The sequence below is a fragment of the Micrasema longulum genome, unplaced genomic scaffold (genome assembly GCF_059751315.1).
Source record: "Micrasema longulum isolate JH-2025_06_02 unplaced genomic scaffold, ASM5975131v1 h1tg001312l, whole genome shotgun sequence".
Classification (NCBI taxonomy): domain Eukaryota; kingdom Metazoa; phylum Arthropoda; class Insecta; order Trichoptera; family Brachycentridae; genus Micrasema; species Micrasema longulum.
In genome coordinates, this window is record NW_028278499.1 from 120,001 (window position 1) to 137,315 (window position 17,315).

Sequence of the window (17,315 nt, forward strand, 5' to 3'; positions counted from 1 at the left end):
CTTTAAATAATAAATCACAAACCATATATTGTTGAGTTTGGCTACCTAAACAACATCATTGGTCCATAAACTATACATGAAAACTAAGTTTTCAATTTAAGAAATCTTAAACAATCTGTGAACAGACGGCCTTTGATTTTCGAAAAAAAATGTTTTTTGAAAAAGTGTATGAACATAAGAGGTATCAGCACTCTGTGTCAGGGCGGATGAAGAATACAGTTTTGTGTGGGAACTGGAACCAGAGTCCTGGTTCAGTATTTTTGACTGGCACCTGAAGCATAAGACCCTATCTTCCATTTAATAAAATTGATCAAGTTGAGCTGCATTTGGAGTTCCAATGCACTCTATGCACCCCTGTGAGCGTACAGGGAAACTATAAGTAATCAGTTTTTTATTTAGTTGAATAGAATGTAATAAACCCTTTTTTAATAAATAAATCGAGAGTCGAACCATGCATGTCGGCAAACTCACAATTTACAAGGTAAATAGTTGAAAATCACCCACTTTTAAAAATATTTTTATTTTTATACATAACACCCACGCGTTAGCAATGAACAAATATAAAAATGGGGAGTAAAAAGTAGAAAGTAAGAAAACTAAACTAGATTATAGCGTAAGAAAATCGAGGGCCGCCTGTACGTTAGATTACATACAATAAAATACTTATTTCTCATGTTTTAATGTCCATTTTGCACAAAATGGGGTTATACAAATAATGTTTATTTTTGGTTTATTTATTATATTGCGATAATCAATAAATATAGCATGCGAACTTTTTGTTTTATAAAAAAGCATAATAAGCGATAACTTTGTTACCATATAACATCAGTGTTTCAATAGAATTTGAAAATTTTGTCAACAAATAAAGATCTAATCGCAGTGAAAAACTTATAATAAAATATGACAACAATGCAAAACACAACATAAAGTTTTATGGTACGAGTTATATAACAAAAACGATTTTTTAAATAATTATCAACATCAAAACAAGAAATAAATTATAAACATCAAATAAAATAGGACTTGGTAAACAAAGCTCGTCTAAGCATAGAATTCTGTTTTGGAACTCATGTCGTAATCGGCCTCTTCAATTTTGTACATTTCGATGAGCTGAAAAAAAACCAAAACAATAATTACTCGCCAATAAAATATTTTTATCAATAAAGAAACCTAGAAGTAAATGTATTTTTTATAAAAAAACTTTTATTAGAACTTTCCAGAAAGAATAATATTTATTAAGGAATGAGGAGAAGAATATATATTTATTAAATATACGACCTAAGCCAATTACAACAGTTAGATATAAGAAAAAATATATATAAAAACATGATCAACATATACGACTACGAGCTAATCCATGGCAACCTATCTTCATCCCACACTGTTAATGGCAAAGAGATCTACGAAAAGCCGGAAGATCTATCCCAAAGTATTCCAAGTTGTGTGACGAATTGACTAATCTACACATTCTGGACCAATGTCCCAATAGACATAATGGTCTTATTGTAAAAATAATAATAACACGGCCATTTAGTTTTATCTAAAAGATTTTGCAATAGAACATTTTTGTTTTAATTTATTTCGATTGTGAAAAATTCAGTTGGGAAACGTAATTGTATCAAAGATAACATATGTGTATAACAACAAAACAATTAAAACTGTTCAGCCAAGTAACTTCAGTGATTTATTTACTATATTATTTATATGCCCGTTGTCTGTCAGTTTATAGTCCAGAACAACTCCTAAATCTCTGATGGACTTAACTACATCAATTTTGGAGTTTTCTATTTAGGTACAATTTAGGTACAAGGAAATTGATTGGTTTTTGTTTTGATCGTAGATTAAAACTAAATTTTAAAAAAGGAAAAATAAAACTTACATTGTCGACTTCCTTAGATAACTCTTCCAGCTGCTTATCATGCGTTACCTTCAGCTTTTCCTTCTCTCTTCCTTGTTTAATTGTTGCAGTCTAGGGAGAGAAATATTTCATTAGAAAAGAAAACTGGGATACAAAATATGTTTCTAAGTCTTATGGCTTATTTAAAAAATATACAAAACTGGCTTGTGTCGATACTTACTATACACCTATGCTACCCATATATCACAACCTAAATAATGCTCAACTTATGAGTGGACGTGGATGCACAAATCATTTTTAAATATTTTTAACCCAACCTATCAAAACCTAACCTAACTTTACATAACAAAATAAATAAAACAATTATTATTACTGTATTAAAAATTAAAGAGGCTCAGCAACATACAGCGCTTTCGTTAATGTTTAAACGTTGATTTCAATATTTTGGCTAAGCGTCTGTTAGCCATTTAATTGAATGCCAGCATTCAATGAACAACCTAGCCATCCCAATTGAGTGGCTGATTTAACTATTTGGCGGCGACATATACACAATTGGGGCCTATATTGCATTTCACCGTGATATTATGATACTTATTATTAACGGAATATTTTTTAGTATCTCAAATATGTTATGAACGAAAGATGAAGTTGTTACCTTTCTTTCATCCATAAACTTCTTAGTGTTGTTCTGTTTTTTCTCTCGAAGTCTCCGATCCTTCTCTCCCTTGGTCTTAAGAGTTTTGTCATTAGCCACTTCCTTGCTCGTTTCTACTGATATTTTGGCCTGCCGGGCATTCATCTCTTTGATTTCTCTGAAAATAGGATGAGCAAAAAAGATAAATATTATGGGAAATGGGCAGAGGGAGAACTGGGTCAAAAACGACCAGCAAAGTTTCTGGACTCTACCCGTTTCACAGCTGAAATTAATCTGTGAATGAACAGGGTTTTTTCCTCAACGAAGTTCTTCATTATCAACTTTAAGTGGAAAAGTTGCTTCACGTACCTAATGGTGCATAGGGTAATGCATGGGTACACCAAATGCAGAGTATCTCGATAATTTGTTAAGTATGCTTACGCTTTAGGTGCAGTGTAAAACCACCTTTAAAACAAATATTTCACATCAACCCTGCCAGAAATTGAACCCGGGTATTTTTGGTTCCCTCCTGCAAGGGAAACCTGTTAGATACGTTGTCGAGATAAAACTGAGCATTGTGAACCTCCCAGGTTCGTAGCTGCCCATCTTGACTCTGTATCCTTAATGTAGGCGGGTGCTGGAGAGTTGTGAAATCTGAAGGGTAGAAGTTGATTGTGATCAAGAAAACATTAGAAACTATTCCCTATAATCAATATTTAATCCTGATTTTGGAATTTAGTTATGTCAGTGAAATTTATATGAATAAAAGAGAGAAAAAAAAAAAAAAAATTATTGGTGTATTTTGGTGTTTGTAATATACTTAATGTAATGTGTGTTCCCTGGAACGATCATCTTACTGTTTGTACGTGTATAAATATGTATATAAGCCTCAATAAATATTTATATTGAGGCTTGTTACTCTCTTATAATAATGTTAAGTTACAAATAAAAAATTAAAAAAAGTATTACAATAATTGATATAATAATTTTTTAGTAGATTTCTCTAAATATATAAGAGTGACTATCACTCTCTTTCACTTTTGTTCACTGTACTTCATAGTCCAAACGCTCCTATATATCTCAACCCTTGAAAAACTTCAACCCTTGTCAGTTCGTGGTTTATCTCTTCTACACACATTTATTTTATTGGTTGGTTTGAAGAAATTGCCATTTGGCAATAAGCCCGCCAATGTACAATTTATATTATGTACACAAAGATAAATAAATAAATATGTTGTTTGGAGAGTAAAATGATCAAGATACACTGCATTTACTTTACCAATACAGTGGCCTTTGCATCATCAGGTGCGTATAAGGGTTTGCTGTTGTTCCATCTTGCCGTACCTTTCGTGTTTGGCCTCCATCTGCTTCATCTGCGCCAGCTGCGCAGCCTCCATGAGCCTGGCCAGCAGTTCCCTCTGCTCCTGAAGTCTCTGGCGAGCCCCCGCCCAGTGTTCCCTGCGCTGCCTCTCCGCCAGCTCGCTCCACTGCGCCGTCTGCTCTGCCACGAGCTTACGAACGGCCGGGTCTGATGTCAACTCGGCCTTGCTGCGTTCAAATTAAAATATATGAGACATTAAAACTTGGCTATATTAATTGTAAGTGAAACTGAGTAAATTGACTTTTTGTCTTTTAGCAATCAATATAATCAGTGAGTTCCTGTAGCTTTTAAACTGAACTAAAGGAGATGGTTATCAATATGTATCCTCTTTTTGGATGATCTTGTGTAGATTGGATTTATTTGGACGTTTCAGCAACGCGTTACAGGAGCCAATATTCAAGTTTTTACGTGCTGGTAATTTGTACCGTGTCGCAGTCGGAAGTGGGTACATTCAGTATCATTTGAGGTTGATTTAGAGATGGCTATATTTAAACTGAATATAAAACAACATAACGTCGACGGCAATTCATCATCGTGTACATACGCGTTACATTACATAATATCACTGCCTATAGTCCTTAAAATATAGCTTGATTAGGATGACAGCTGTCAAACTTATGTCATTCTTCTTCTTCTTTTCCACATCCGCTCCCAAGTGGAGCATGTGGACATCACCAGTTGCCTCCAGGAGACCCTATCGCCAGCCAGCACTCTCGCTTCTTCCCATGTCAATCCAGCGCCCCTTAATTCCGCCGAATAAAGTCTAAAGATCGTCATTGACGGCCTTCCAGGACGGCGTGATCCCGCAGGTTTAAAGAAGAGGCAACTAGGGTTTAGGTTCTCCTGAGGCATGCGCAGTACGTGTCCGAGGCAGGTCCACCGCCACATCCTCAAGACGCTCGTTATAGGAGGCTGCTGCGTCCGTTCTCGGACTTCAATGTTAGTTATACATTATGTCATTAGTGACGGGAAATTACTGATCACTGATCAAATCGATTTTATCAGTTTTTTCATGCAATCATGAAACTCTGTTTTTTGAAAATTGAGATAAAATCGCAAAAACAAGCTTATTATAGTGTGTTTAAAATAATTATTCACCAAAAAATAAGACACTTATACTTTTTTCATGAACAACATCAAATGAATGATTTTTTTATTAGATCAATTTACATTGATCAATTACCCATCCTAACCTTGTAAACCTTGTAAAAACGTCGTGAATGATTACGTTTTTTTTAGTTTTAAAGCTGATTTTATATATTTTAGTTGATTTATATGTCAAGCATTGTATTAAAAAAATAAATTAACAAGTTTGCAAAATGATTTTTCGTGTGTCAATATAAATAACTTCTTAGATGTTACTACAAAGTTATGTCGTGTCACTTTTTCTGACAAATGTCATTCTAATCAAGCTATCTAGTATGCTATTTGGTGGTAAATATATTCAAACATTGCTAATAAAAACAAAAAAAAAACATTATATATGACTGTAAAGTAAGATTTACCTAAATGTTTAAAAAAATCCACAATTTTACTGAACACATATACAAAAAAAGTTTTATCTCTCTCTTCTAAAGTGGTCAAATTTGAGTTACATGGTAATTTGGTTGCCGTCGATGATAATCTGTCACATTAACCAAAAATTTCAAAAATAACAGTGGCTGGAGATAGCCACTTTTTAGCGTCACATATTTAATCAACAATATTTTGAGTGCAGACAAGACACAGACAGACAGCTTGAAATTAAATTTACCAATATCGAGATCTGTGCATTTTATATGTAATACTTAGGTAAGCAATAATGCCAAAAATTAAGAATGAAGTTCTGTTTAACACAGAACTTTACAGTGTGAATGTTGATGAATGCAGAAATCGAGGAAGACTGAGAAAGACACGGCATGAGCAAATCTTAAAAATACTTGAAAATGGACATGTCAAAAGCCAGAATAATTGAAGATTTTCGAATGTAGACGCTTACGCGAGGTCCGTATGTAAAGATAGAGTGGCATGAAACTCTATCCTCTCTGCCTACCCCTACGGCGTGACAGTTTGTTTGTTCTTCAATAATGCACAATGCAAAACCTTAGTTGTTTTCGATTACATACTTCTTTCCCTTGATAAGTTTCTCGATGGCAGCGCACTGTGCCTTCTGTATAGCCATCTTCTCTTTGGCTTGGCGCTTCCTCATCATGTCCAGTTCCTTCTGCTGCTTCCTGCCGGTCTTCTGGAAACCTTTCTCCGCTCGGAGAGAATCTACTGTGATAGGCTCGAACACCAGGGGTGGTTCTGTAACACGTATGAGAAGGATATTTCAAAGACTTGAATAGCAATCTTAAATTTTTAAGTATGCCAATTTTTAATACAACTAATCATGCCTGTAGCTCAATAACAATGGGCGCTACTGTTGGTAATAATCGATGTGATAAAAGTTTTCCATCGCGATTGTTTATCGTTTTACCGATTCTAATGGAACATCGACTTGGACGAGTTGGACGATCGGGGATTATTATATTTTTTTAATATTACCTCACTTCAAGGAAATGAAACCTTGGAAAAGTGCAAAACAAACAACAAATGGACAACCTGAAACACGACGACTCAGTTGAAATGCGATCTCTTAGACGAATGTGTGGGAAATCAGGCGAGAGTGTAAATCTGAGTCAGGTATAATTGATAAGATTAAGGAAGGGTCTCTGAGATGGTTTGGTCATGTAGAACGAATAGCTGACGAAAGAATGGTAAAACAAGTATACATGGCGAAAATGAACAGGAACGTGAGACGAGGACGATCAAGGAAGACGTGGCATGGTCAGATAAACCAAAATCTTAAGTCTGGTCATGTCAAAAGCAGACAGAACCGAAGGGTATATATGACAAGATGTATGAATGTGGAAGAAGCTAGAAATGTATGCCAGGATAGACGTGTGTAGCGGTTCATTCTCTCTGCCTACCCCTATGGCGAAATGTCTTGATAGTAGTAGTAGTAGTAGTCAAATACATTTTTTTAGTTTTGACCATTTTTTATTTAAAATTGCTAACTAGTGAGTTGGTTTTGTTGTGACTAACATCATCAGGCTGCTTGGCCCTGCTTTCAACCTTAAGTGTTCCATTTTTTTTACTGAATGTATTGTTTATTTATGCTAATAAAGGTTTTTATTTCAATTTTTTTTATTTTAAATAACATGAATTAGTTTAGTCTCTTACTAGTCCGACAATGTTGGTCATGACAAAACCCAGTCCGTGGTTCGATAATCGGTTATAAATAACAAAATATACAAAATGAGTATTACCTTCAACTTTCTCTTCTACCTTGGTCTTTTTTTGGTCTCCCGTTTGAGCAGCTTCTTCTATTCCCATGGACTTCATGTTGTCTGACCTTTCCTTAGCAGCCCCCATAAAGGCCCGAGGATCGGACAATGCAGCCATGAAATCTAGAAATTGATAACACAACATCAGTTATTCGCATTCAAATTCAGTATTAAGTTTTTAAATGCCCAGTGGATATTTTTATACACATAGATCTGTGTCAAAAAAATATTTTTAACTTTTGGTCAATAAATATACTTATGTACTGTACATTGGAAGGTTTGTATGCTACATATAGCTTGTACATATAAAACAGTTTTTTAATTTTTGTTATTGAAAAAATATTTAATATTTGCATTCTTATGATTTACCGAAATATTAAAATTTTGGGGCCATTTTCAACGAGTTCTAAATAACTCACTATTAGAAAATGGGAACCAAGTTGTGTTAGAGCGAGGTGCTAACGCTACGAACCTCAGACCTCTGATCCGTGAGTCCGCGACACTAGCCACGGGACCACAACCCGGTTCATCCCGATTTTAAAATACTTCTAACATTTTTAACACCGAATATGCTACTGAAAATATCAATCCTATATCAGACCAATTCTCAAATACGGATTTTAGATATAGAATCTCATTTTCATTAAGGATATTAACTTGTTGGAAAGAGTCCAAAGATGAGTCACGCAGCTGTCGCCGAGTTTGAAACAACTTCCGTATACACAGATACTAAACTGGAGAAGGGGGTAAAATTATAGAGATGTCTAAAATATATTATTGTAATCAAAAACATTTTTTACTTTGTGGTATGACATTTTACACTTATTTGTTTATAAATTTGTATAAACCACTTAATTTTTTTAATTACACTTCGACCGGTTTCGATGTTACTACCTCATCGTCAAGAATATAACTAACTTACACGCGTTGCTATTTATATAATAAAATATTGTATGAAAGAGACAGAAAATTGAAAGAAAGAGAGAGAAAGAAGATAAAATAAATCATAATGATAATAATATAGCACAAATTTTACCTAACAATATTAGGCCAGCTTTTTATACTAATAATAACATAGGTAAAATATTAACAAATTGTAAAGATAAGGATGATAAATTAAATCATTCGGGAATTTATAAATTAAATTGTTTAAATTGCCCAAATTTCTATATTGGAAAAACTTCACGTAAATTTAAAGTTAGAATCAAAGAACATATAAGATGTCTGAGTAATAATAATTTTTCAGAATTTGCAAATCATCTTATATCCGAAAACCATGAATTTAATCAAGAAACGTGTGTAGAAATTTTGCATGTCAATAAAAATGGTTTTCGTTTAGATAATTTAGAACGATTAGAAATTAGTAAAGCCATTAATCAAAAACTTCAAATAATAAATAATCAATAATCAATTAAATTTAACTTTGAGTCCTCTTTTAAAACTATTCCCGTTATGATTTATTTTATCTTCTTTCTCTCTCTTTCTTTCAATTTTCTGTCTCTTTCATGCAATATTTTATTATATAAATAGTAACGCGTGTAATTATAAGTTAGTTATATTCCTGACAATGAGGTAGTAACCTCGAAACCGGTCGAAGTGTAACTAAAAAAATTAAGTGGTTTATACAAATTTATAAACAAATATGTCTAAAATAGTTTAAGCCACTACAGCTGCTTTAATTTGGATTCCATGCCACAGCTCCAGGCTGGAGAAAACCAGATTCAACCTGAACCCACGGAAGCATTTCCTGAGTATTGACGTTGGTCATAGTTGGGATAAGCCACAAGATCTGGTCCCAACAGTTTAAAAAATGGGCTAGATTTGTTTTGAATAAGTTAAAATCAAATAGACTTAAGCATGTCAGCTTAAAGCTGCTTGCTTAGGACTCATGAATAAAAATGAAATAATTATTTGGGACGGAGAAAAAAGAAGAATGTTATAGTATATTACGATGCCGGATATTTTCGACATGAAATATCGATTGTCCCTTGACTGAAATCTAAAATTTCAATCTGACCACCTTGTAGGGTTATACTTGTTGTTGGGGTTGGAGCTCCTACCTCAGTTGGAGATCGATGAAGAAACAATGTTGATATTTGTATGCGTATTTATTACATGGTGAATAAGATACAGCATTCTATCATGGAGCGTGAGAATATGAGTTGAACTGACTGCACTTGAGTTACATGCTGAAACTGACTGACTGGCATTACTATGCCCTGTGGTCCTTTTATAGGGTGAGTTCCTTTGTTTTTCATGTCTCCATGGCGAGAACGAAGTTGATGTATTCCAGGACGTTGCTCTGGATATATCATCCTATATATACCCGATATGTCATCCATCGATTTTGTTATTGAGTTAACGTCCTGTATGGAATACTCTGTTGGTCTTGCAGAATATAATGTATTGTATTCAATTGAAAATGCTGAGTTGCTTTTTATTTCAGATAAAATCATTTGGCACGTGTGTGTGTCATCGATCAATGAACTTTGACCCCACAACCTTACCTTCATATGCTAATACAGTGGCTTATGCACCACTGGATGCGGATAGGAAATTATGGTGATAAAGTCTACTGCCTCTGTCTTAATTATTCCACATTCGCATGCTGTTTAGTAAATGGAGATCACACGGATAGTAAGCCAAATCTTGACCACCTCACGGCACTTACCTTCAAAACCGTCCGGTACGTAGATCTTGAGTTCGATGTTACAAAACAGCATGGGTAGAGACATGGGGAAGTTGGCTTCGGTGCGGAGGGAGATGTGACGATACCCGCCTTGCAGACCATCCAGTGGCAGTATTCTCTGTCCCAGCAGCTTGCCATTCTCATCATATACTCCAAATCTGAGTACCGCCAAGTCTGGCAAGACAACCTAGAAGATAATCAAGAATTATTCAAGTAAGGAGAAGAAATACTCATGGTATAGACAAAGCTTCTTCCTAGTCACATTAATTTTTTGTTGTATGGGTTTTCGTAATACATATTAGCCAGTGTAGCCAGGATTTTCTCCAGGAGGAGGGCATTTAGTCGTTTGTTGAAAATGGTTTTATTTGAACATTTGAAAACGGTAAAAGTAACTAGTTGCAATACTAGTCCAACCATTTGAAATCTTATTTAAGCACAAGCCTACGAAAGTTTTGGCTAAATCTTGACAAAATTTCTTCCTCAAATTTATTTTTAGTTTCCAGAACTCTCATATTGGCACACACTTATCATACAAACACCGACAAGCCAATTTTCTGCCACTGTTGATCATAACCAAGTTTCTACCCTACGTACGGTGCTGAAAGATCTTTCGGTAGTGCACGCTGTGTAGGGCTGTGCATGTGATGAATAGAAATCTAAGATCTTTATGTTTATTTCTAAACACTACTAGTTATATTGTGTAAATTATTACCTTCCTAAACAAGAAAGGTTCCTCATTGTAGACTGGATTTAGGCCATTGGCAGGGACCATTCTGGTTCGGAACTCTTTCCTGATGGTGTCAGTAGGGAGACCATACATGTCTACTTCTACATATGTTCCCACTTTCTTGTCGGACAAGAACTGCCCGGCTATGACCTGAAATGACGGATATATATTTAAAAATAGAGGAAGTTATAGAATCGAAGAAATGGGAAAACTATGCTTGAAGACAGGTGTAGAAATTCTGTTAACCCATTTCAACACAAAGCCGGCGAATCGCCGGCCAAGGTCAGTTTGTCACCGTCTCACAAAGCCGGCGATTCGCCGGTTTGTCTTTGAAATGTTTTTTTTTACATTAAACATGAATGACAAGTTATATAAATTTATTTCAACAGAGAGGGAAAAATTTTTTGAGATGGGAATATGGCATTTACAGGGCTTATGACATGTCATTGACTGGTTAAGTGGCCACTTTACACACTGTGCAACATTCACCATTCTGCCCATGTTTGAACATCCACATTTCCTCAACTCTTCCATTTGTTGACTTTTGTGAAGTAAAAGAGCTGAAACCTTTATCACGTGGGTGAGATTCGTCTGGCTGAACCAAATCACCTACTAGGCAATGCCTGAAAACAATTTTCCAATTTTCATACTTCTTCTTTTAGTAGATGATTCAACTATGTCCGAGTATGTCCAAATGCTTGCAGACTGGCTGGATTTCCTCTCTAGGGTGTTATTCATATTTAAACTTATTTCAACATATTTTAACCAACTAAAGCAGTTATATATTCAATAATGACGATTTGCATAACACAATCATATTATTTCCTTCATTCCACACACCCGCTTATGCCAGTCGAGCTTAACCTTTTTTTATTATTATTTTTAAAAATGCTTATATTATATCAAAAAAGGGAAAGACGTTTCAAGGAACAAAACACAACTTTCTTTCTATTTTTTGGTAAAGTACCTGTACGGAGCATTGGGCGGCAATAACACCATCCACCGGGGCGTCGGCAAACGGGTCGAAATTCCTATCGGCACGTCGCATGAAGTCCGGCTTCAGGAGATATCCACAGTTGCCATTGTATTCAAACTTGCCCTGGTTCAGCTGCATGGGCAAGTCTGAGGTTTGGAAGTTCAGGGACACCATCTGACAACCGGCGTTCCAGAATACCTGGAACCATAAACAGTTTTAATTTATACAGGTCTTTCCACCTTGTGAATTACAGTTCTCCAGCATGGAGATGAACTTAACTGGTTAAGTTTGAATTAGCCATCTATAAAACCCAATATGAATAATATAAAATGTATATGTTCAATTCTAATTTATTTAAAAAAAATATTTACATAATAGTCTTAAAATTAAAGTCTTGCTGGGTTGTATACATACAACTCGTCAGCAGGTTCTTATAAATTGCTTCGATTTTTCATACTAAACCTACATTGATAATAATTTTACTTGAACAACATTACATATACCATATTTTATTACATTATTAAAAGTGAAAAACTATTACTAATAATACAAAAAACTTTTTTCGATCAACCATAATTTGAGCATCCGTCTCACTTCTGTATTTAACTCAGTATTTTTAATATTGTTAGGTAAAATCTTAAATATTTTAGGTGTACTGTATTGCAGTGTTCTTTTGCCATATTTATTGCAATATCTAGGAACAGCTAGCCCTTCCATACTAGCAAACCTGGTGTTGTAATCATGTACCAACTTGTGTTTATACTCGGAGTGCAACGCATGCTGACAAATTAAGTTGTACCAAAGTAGAGCCCTAACTGATAATTTATTTACAGATTTATACATCAATGACATTGAAATATTGTGTCTCTGGGGGTATACATCTTTATGTAGTAGAAATTTGATAATTGAATTTTGCAAAGTTTGAATAAAATTAGTATTAGTTTCACTGAATACCCCCATTGATTTGGTAATCAAAGTTCCAGCCAGTAATAATGGAGAAATCTCGAGAATCTCCATTCCCAGCTTGAGTTTTAGAGTCCACTGTCCCAACTTAAGTTTCAGAATCTACTACCCCAACTTGGGTTTCGGAATCTACTGTCCCAACTTGGGTTTCGGAATCTACTACCCCAACTTGGGTTTCGGAATCTACTGTCGCAACTTGGGTTTCAGAATCTCCTTTTTGTCAGTCTAATTCCCATCATTATTTATTTATTTATTATCAAAGTATTTCCAATCTCTCAAAGATTAAAGAAATAATAAAGTGCACCCAAAAATATCGAAGAAAAGATTTTAGTGTGAGTTGATTTGTTGCTGATTGTATTTTTATAATGTTGATTAATTTTGTATATTATAAATAATGACATAATTGAATTGTTTTATTTGTTTACTTAAATACATTAAAAATAAATTCACACAAAAGATGGAGAATCAGGAATACGAAGTAAGAGACCAATGCAATTTTGAGGATAGTGATTGATTTCGGAGTAATGCTGACCTGGGGCATGTAGTTGGAGGAATCAGCCCTGGTACCCTTGGGGTAGATTCTGGACATCTGTCTCTTGTTGTAATTCACAAAATCTATGGCTTGCTGTTTCAGGTAGTTCATTCCGGCAGTTTCCGCAAATGAAGACATGTTGTGGTGGATGTTTTTCTCTGAAAATTTTCAGATCAATCTTTGAGTCAAAAATCTGATTATTTGTTAAAAAAACCTGCTCAAAAATAGGGATCAAGTTAAGGTACTCTGGGGTTTGAAAGTCGACTAACCAGACACCAACGGCGAGTAATGTTTTTTTTAATAGGTAATGTACAAAAAATGCTAATTCATTTGTACTTAGTACATAATATATAAGTAATGTTGTAAATGGCTATTTTTTCTGTGGTTCTGTGAAAATCAACTCAAACAACAATAGTTATTGACTTCGCGATATACGTAGCTTTATTCTTCACTATTTATCGCAATGACATTCAGTAGCATTATGATTGAAGTGTCATCAACACTGAGCACTGGCTGATTCTTTTTAAAATGAATAATTCCCAAAATGGCCACTTTGAACGCCACGTGTCATATGTGATACGTAATATGTCAACGGTATCTATCAAAGAAAAATATTCTTTCGGAAATGTTCAAAATACTAGTTTCCAAATAGAGAATCTTCAAATAATATTTGTGGCCTGCTAGCTTGTTTAAGTACTAAAAAGCCGCGACTGATTTTATTTTTGATGGGTAAACCAAATTAAAAAAAGACAAGCAGATAAAGAGGGTGTTTAGCGCTAAGTACCCAAAGTGATATTTAAAACATTTTTTCATGGACACGATAACAATGCAAACATTAATTGTATTGCAAAATTGAACACATTTGAAATAAACATACGTGTTTCTCAGACCGGAGGAAACCAGATTCAATCTAAACCCACAGAAGCATTTCCTGAGCAATAAGTAGTTCCTAAAATTCCTTGTTTGGGCTAGAGTTTTTAAACTTACGATCAGCAACATCGAATCCCTGGAACTTGATTGGCTGGGCGTAGTTCACCATGGAGGAGAGCCAGGGGTGAACATTGGTCGTGGAGCCAGTGTAGGCTACTACGGGAGGGGCGTCATCTCCCGCCTCAGTTGATGCGGCCACTATCTCCTCGGGCTAAAGACAAACGAAGCAATCATTACAAGCAGTTTTATACTGTTTATTGATTCAGCGTTTACTTTGCGGAATAACACGAATATTTAATAAATAATCACAGAGAGAGCCAGAGCCAATAGAGCACGGTTGTCAAGTGTAAAGGTGAGAAATGTTTCAAGATTGGAGGACAGGAGTGAGGAGAGTTAAGGACCTGTTCTGAGTAGCGCAGGACGCTTTCGCTGCGGTGATCGCCAACATCGGGGGGGACCTGACAAGACACCAGAAGAAGAATAATCACATTGTTTTTTTTTAGTAATTGGAAATATCAAAAGTAGATTTTATTAGGTGTGCAAAAAAATACTATTGTACTGAGTTACAGAAAAAGGAATACTTATGAACATAAAGATATCAATTTTGGGAAGGATCAGAAGATTTATTGATAAGGACTCCTGCAAAACTATTTACAAAGCAATTATTGAACCACACGTTAACTACTGTAGTAGCATTTTATTTTTATCAAACAAAGAAAACATAGATAAACTAACTGTATTACAAAATAAAGCCTTTAGAATCATTTTGAAAAAAAACAGATATACGAGGGTAAAGTCGATGGTAAATGAAATGAAATTATTAACATATAAAACAAAGAATATTTTACAATACAATGATATTTGTTCATAAAATTATAAACTCTAATAAAAAAACAGAATTTTGGAAAAAAATTGATCGGAACCAGCATGAACACGATCACAATACTAGAGAAAAGAACAAAATTAGACTTCCATTTAGGAAAAAGGCAAAGTCACAAAATTCAATTTTATTTAAAGCAATTAAAAAGTATTACGAAATGGAAAAAAATATTTATGAAGAAAAAAACATATCAAAATTTAAAATAATGGTCAAGACATATGTGATAAACAATTTATAAATTAAATATATTTGCAATGTTATTATTAGAACACACATAACAATATGTATGATATGTGTGCCCTACTTTAAGATTTAAATAAATAAAAAAATAAATAAGATTAAAAAATACGAGGCGAGTTTTTTAAGTAAGAACCATTTTGAAATTCCGCCGCGGCAGCGTTGCGGTCGGTTTCCTGCGCATGCATACTGTGTACCTACATCTGTTGACAAGCCACAGACGCCATTGCGGCATCAGTGGATCGTGTTTAGATTTGCTTTTGCGTATTTAAAGCCCGTCGACTGTGAAATACACGCAGTTATATGTTTTCTTAGTGCTGAAGGCGTGAAAGCAGTTGACATTCACCGTCCAATTTGTGAAGTGTCTATACAAAACATTATGAGTGATGGAATGATACGCAAATGGGTCAGAGCTTTCAAAGATGGCCGAACGAATGTTCGTGACGAGGAACGGAGTGGGCGACCCTTAGTGATCACTGACGATTTGTGCAGAAAGTCGACAAAAAAGTGAAAGAGAACACGGGCTTGACGATTTCTTTGTTAGCAGAGCAGTTCCCTCAAGTTTCAAAAAGTGTTCTCTATTAATGACATGATATTAATAGCAATAAAACAGTAATTGAAAGCAAACAGTATGTGAAAAAAAGCAAAGTAAAATAATGAAATTAACGACAAAAGAAATGACACAATGGTTAAGTATGGTTGATTATGACAATAAGACTTAATCTTGTGCGAAATTCCTCGCTGCGTCAGAGGTAGATTGTTATAAAAATTGTGGAATTTATTCAGTATCCACTGCTTTAATACCAGCAAGCTGTTGAATTTTGTTAAAAGCATGAATATTATTACTGCACTACTGGTGTTTTGGAACAAGCTATTTCAGTAGTGGTATATTGGAGGACTCTGATGTTTTTAGCATCAATAGAATATGAATATATGAACAGAATTACATTCATAACTCAATTTTGCAAAAAATGTGACTTCCAGCCTTTCAGCTTTAAGGTACAGATATATAAAATAAAAATGTTTTTTTATTAATTTATCAGTCTCGGAGATGCCTACGTGGGTGAAAGCGCTCGTTGGTTAACAAATAAATTAGTAAAACTAAACCAAGAGGTTTTTGATACTTTGAATTTATATATTTAATGCTTACTTTTTTATCCAAAACCACTGCAGAGGCATCTTCCTTCACCTCGTCCTCAATGACAAACTGTCCCTGTTTGAAAAGTTCCAACTCCTGTTTCTCAACCTCCTGTTTCAATCTTTTATTCTTTATCAAGATCTTTCTCTTCAGCAAACATGGTGGTGGCAGGGGCGCTCCTGGTTCCAGCTGGAAACACATTAGTTTGTTGTATAAGGGGTTAAATTAATTTCTTCCTAAAGCAAGACTGTATGGAACTAAGAACAACTCGTTACGAAGGCTTGAATGAATGTGTTTGCAGGAGATATGCTAGTGGATACAAGGAGCTCCTATTCCAGTTGAACATGACAGAATGAAACGACATTAATGCTTGGATGTGAAAATGAAATACCTTTATCATGACATCATAGCTAAAGATAAATTCTCACGAGCAATTACGTAGATACACTACCTACTATGTAGGAAGGTAGATAGAGATATTTGGAAAGTTAACTATACTGTCTTAGGAATTATCAAATGTGGTATAAAAATCATGTTCAAGCTAACATTGTTTGTTTTAGTTTGATTTAATTCAATTTTAAAAGTTTTGAAGTGGTTATTTAAAATATGAATGAGAACTGAGAATTCGAAATTTTAATTTAGTAAGGAATGCTGAGTAAAGTTTCAGAGTCACTTATTGGTTGAGTTTGATCATACGACATCCGAAATAACAAGCCGGTAGAGCATACCTAGGTAGATAGAGATATTAGGAAAGCTAAGTATTCAGTCTTCGTATGTGCCGATGAAGATAGGGTTTGTCATTGCCCCCCTGAGTGAACTAAGTGAATAAGTAAATAACTGCTAGCACCTAAGGGTGCTAACTGTTTAAATAGTGGCTGTCCGAGCCTAAAATGGCCTCTACATACCAGCTTTAAGCTGCTCGCTTAAATTAATATAATAATAATATAATATAATAATAATAATCTAATATTATAATAATGTTCCCTTTACTTCCTAGTGGGGAATTGAGGTCAGGCGTACTGCCAAGGTTTTCGGAAATACCCGCGTACTGAGAACTCTTTA

The 17,315-nt window shown here is 34.7% G+C and overlaps 1 protein-coding gene across 1 annotated transcript in view; it reads right to left on the minus strand.

Annotated features, from left to right (window-relative positions):
• Positions 1 to 850: 850 nt before the first annotated feature.
• norpA (no receptor potential A) overlaps positions 851 to 17,315 on the minus strand; it is a gene marked incomplete at its 5' end in the record, with an annotated part of 37,497 nt that continues 21,032 nt past the window's right edge. Inside the window, 12 exons of the mRNA XM_088234980.1 lie at positions 851 to 1,110; positions 1,880 to 1,969; positions 2,514 to 2,670; positions 3,837 to 4,040; positions 5,979 to 6,159; positions 7,164 to 7,304; positions 9,853 to 10,057; positions 10,583 to 10,747; positions 11,565 to 11,771; positions 13,069 to 13,226; positions 14,056 to 14,209; positions 16,266 to 16,442. Of these exons, the coding sequence (XP_088091106.1) occupies positions 1,042 to 1,110; positions 1,880 to 1,969; positions 2,514 to 2,670; positions 3,837 to 4,040; positions 5,979 to 6,159; positions 7,164 to 7,304; positions 9,853 to 10,057; positions 10,583 to 10,747; positions 11,565 to 11,771; positions 13,069 to 13,226; positions 14,056 to 14,209; positions 16,266 to 16,442 (1,908 nt within the window). The remainder of the gene's footprint in view (positions 1,111 to 1,879; positions 1,970 to 2,513; positions 2,671 to 3,836; positions 4,041 to 5,978; positions 6,160 to 7,163; positions 7,305 to 9,852; positions 10,058 to 10,582; positions 10,748 to 11,564; positions 11,772 to 13,068; positions 13,227 to 14,055; positions 14,210 to 16,265; positions 16,443 to 17,315) is intronic.